This window comes from Poecilia latipinna, unplaced genomic scaffold (genome assembly GCF_001443285.1).
Source record: "Poecilia latipinna isolate Pla-1442-1.1 unplaced genomic scaffold, P_latipinna-1.0 Scaffold3978, whole genome shotgun sequence".
Taxonomy (NCBI): Eukaryota; Metazoa; Chordata; class Actinopteri; order Cyprinodontiformes; family Poeciliidae; genus Poecilia; species Poecilia latipinna.
The window spans coordinates 23,025-26,552 of record NW_015116594.1 but is presented as its reverse complement, the minus strand read 5'-3'; the positions used below and the strand labels follow the sequence as shown (position 1 = coordinate 26,552).

At 38.7% G+C, this 3,528-nt stretch overlaps 1 protein-coding gene across 1 annotated transcript in view; it reads right to left on the bottom strand.

The window, feature by feature from the left end:
* Positions 1-926: 926 nt before the first annotated feature.
* Positions 927-3,528, bottom strand: part of LOC106941996 (integrin alpha-11-like) — a 16,381-nt gene continuing 13,779 nt past the window's right edge. Inside the window, exons 10-14 of the mRNA XM_015025159.1 lie at positions 3,128-3,267; positions 2,924-3,034; positions 1,671-1,753; positions 1,385-1,589; positions 927-1,310 (exon numbers count right to left, since the gene is read on the bottom strand). Coding sequence (XP_014880645.1) covers positions 1,203-1,310; positions 1,385-1,589; positions 1,671-1,753; positions 2,924-3,034; positions 3,128-3,267 — 647 coding nt within the window. The 3' untranslated portion in view covers positions 927-1,202. The remainder of the gene's footprint in view (positions 1,311-1,384; positions 1,590-1,670; positions 1,754-2,923; positions 3,035-3,127; positions 3,268-3,528) is intronic.

Below are 3,528 nucleotides of genomic sequence, written 5' to 3'. Positions count from 1 at the left end.
ATCATTTATTGTTTGCTAGGTTTGTGTAAGTAGTGTTTGTTTCTTGTTTATCTTTTTTTTTTTTGAACACCCCTTTACCTGGTTAAGTGTTGGAGGCATTCATACTTTCCTCAGGTATGAATGTCAGCTTTTTTGCTTCACTGTGTGAAGGGTGTCGATGTAATGGTGACCTGGAGCTCCCAAATAAACCCACCTCAACTACATTTTGTTGCCTTACTTCCTTCCTGAATGCAGTGCCTCCGCCGGTCAAAGTGACAAACCTGCACAGCCCATCGTCCAGTCTCCCTTACGGACGCTTGCTTAGCCAACCTGTGAAGGTGACTTAGATAATAGCTAGTATGCAGATGCTAATCTGTATCTTTTGCAAATATATTTCACCTTTTATCTGACCTAATATTTGGCACCTGGACAAAATACTAAGGCTGATGGGTGTTTAGTTTTACTGTATAGCAGCTGATGGTAATGGGAAGTTTGGCTCTTTTCAGCTTTTGTGGCAATAAGAGCTGTCACTTTCACTTCCAAAAGGCTCTTTGTGTTTTATAAAATGTAGCCTCATATTTTAGTTTAACTTGGTGATATGAATGTTTTGCAACAAATCCTTTTACGTTTTGTTTTTATGAGAAGCACTATACCTGCATAATTGTACATATTTGTCCTGTTAAGAAAGCAGGTATTTGATGTTTATTTAACATGAGAAAAATTAATTAGTAATAAACTGCTAACAAATCTACTGACTCTTAGAGCTGATGCTTTTGAACATGATCCATGATTAGAGCAGATAAGCAAAGCAGACAGAGACAGTCATGGAGAACCCAGATGATGGAAGGCAGCGTTTTTTAAGTCAAAGTAAATCTCTCTCGAATAAATAAGACATGAATATATGGAATGTAATTTATGCCCCAGTGAAAAAGTTTTTTTTAAATATAAATTCAATTCAAATTCCATAAAAAAATGAGTTAAATTTATATAAATAAAACTTTACAAGTTCTATTTAAGTTATACACTATGTGAATCTCACAAAGCACCTATTACCGTAACATGCTTCTACAAAACAAGGATCGACTGTCTTGACTCTAGCAGGCAGGGGAAGCTAACATAAGCTCAGTAAATTAAGCAGATGTCCGGCTAGTGTAAGATTTATTTTAATTATATAATGCAGCCATGCCATGTCAAGTTTCCCAGTAGATTTCCCAGTAGTATATTTAACCCACCTGCGACAATGACCTCATGAATGGAGCACTGATGTTACAGCTTCTCTGGGAGGCCGTCCTATTCTCAGTGGAACACTCAATCTGGATATCTGATTGGTCCTGTGGGACAGGATGCATGTCATTTTGAAACACAGTCACTTTCAATTCCAATACACAGAAACACATTTGAGTACCTTGACTAAGAGACTTGAGAAGAGAAGGTTAGGGGTTGTAGAGATGTCAAGTGAAGTTCTGAATGCATTCTCCCCTTGGTTCTGAAGCTCAGCAAACACAATCATCTTCCTCCGTCCAGTCTCAACCACAAACATTTTCTCTTCATGTCCCTTCCGATGGCTGCAGAGTGAGGAGGTGGCATGTTTCCTTGTGCTGCAGAACTGCCTTCAGGTGAAACAAATGCATATTATTTTCCAATAGATCTTGATGTATGTTTACATTTTGAAAACAGGCTTAACTACACACAGAACATTTAACAGGTCGGTGCGACTGTGAAGGATGAGGTCAGGAGTACAGGTATCCTCCTCACATCCATTCCAGAATGGAAGCTGCAGGAATAATAATGATAAACATTACATACAATATCTAATATGAGAAATAACAAAGCACACAACCATCGGAAATAATAAAACAACAAATATAATAATTAGGCTCAAGAACACTTCACATAAGCAAGAATAAAGATACAAAAAAAATTAGAATTAACATACCCAATAACAAATTACATTTCTTGGTAAGAAAGTGCTGTGGAAAAGCTTTACCCACCTTCAGATTCTGTTTTACTTTTCTGTAAAACAGATTTGAATGTTTAGGAACATCAATTATATTTTAAAATGTAACAAAGATTATCTGGGTAAACACAGATTTTAAATTATTTAATTTATTTATTTATTTAGCCACGCTATCTAGCACAGTGTCAGAGCCTCAGGGGTGGGTGAGATCCGGCTGTTGTGGATGATGTGCCTCTTTAACATTGTGTGGCGCTTGGGAACTTGTTCTGCCTTGGATTGGCAGAACAGGTTGGAGGTCTCCCTTTATAAAAAAGAGGGATTGGACGCTGTGTCTAACTATAGAGGGAGGGATCCTTCGGGTACAGGAGATGAGAGCTGAGCTGATAGTGGAGCCTCAGCTTCCAGAGGATCATGGCAGTTTTGCCGAAGATTTTTGATCGTGTCCTATATGGGCACCTATAGGGGGTCTCCAGCAGTATGGAGATAAGGGTCCTTTATTAGGGGACTGTTCCTGGTGCAAGTTGGACCACGGCAGGGCTGATCCACCGGGACCCGGTTCCGGATAAACAGATGGCAAACGAGTACGAGTACAAAACAATGCAATCAAGTTCAGTTTATTATATTATTCAAATTGGTGAAAAGTCCTCTAAGAAAACAATATAGGTTGCATTGAGAATGAAAATCCTGCTTAAGGTCATGCAACATTATATATTGCATTTAAAAAGTTTTGACTAGAAAACTCCAAAACTTCTGCTCATTTAAAATTTTGGAGTCATCCAGTGATAGACTTGCTGGTGTGACGTGGATCACATAACCTAAGAATACTTAAAGCATCATAAACTGATGGTCAGACATTCTCTTCCAGAAGTTTCTTATCTAAAATATTTCGGGATGACAAAAATAAATTCAAGAAATCTGTAAAGGAGAAAATACTTTTTCACAGCACAGCACAAACACACACATTACACAAATGTATCGGACATTCACCTCAGTTCGTAAGGTGGTTGGCCAGTCTGGGTCCAACACCGGCCCTTTGACCTGGCTCTGAAGTCCTGCCTCCACAGCAACCACTATAGGCCGCCTGTAATCTGTTATGTCCTGTTTATACAAATGGTGGTTTTGCTTTTATAGATTCACACCAAGCAAAACTTATTATGTTGAGTATGTTGTGTCAAAAGGATTTATTCTGACCTGCACAGAAAAGTCAAGGCGCTCGCATTCCTGATTCCCAGTGTGTAGAAGAAGAGTTCTGGGCTGCTGCCGGAATGATTCATCCAGGACTGCCCAGGGGGAAAATCGCCTCTCATCAAAAACCAGACTGTACCAAACAGCTCAAGAGAAATAAAGAGGAGAGGTTAAAGAGTAGTAAAGACAGTGGTGATGGTAATCAACACTAGTCATAGGTTCTATACACGACAGTCAGGTTGTAAAGACTGTTGTCTCCTGAAATAGATATTTTATATTCCATTAAATATTTTTAAGGAGATACAAAAGTCAGCCTTCTGCTCTCAGTAATGCCATCTTTACTAACTGCTTTACAAGACTAGAACAATCGTATAATGTGCGACACCATTTATCAAAACTGGAATGAT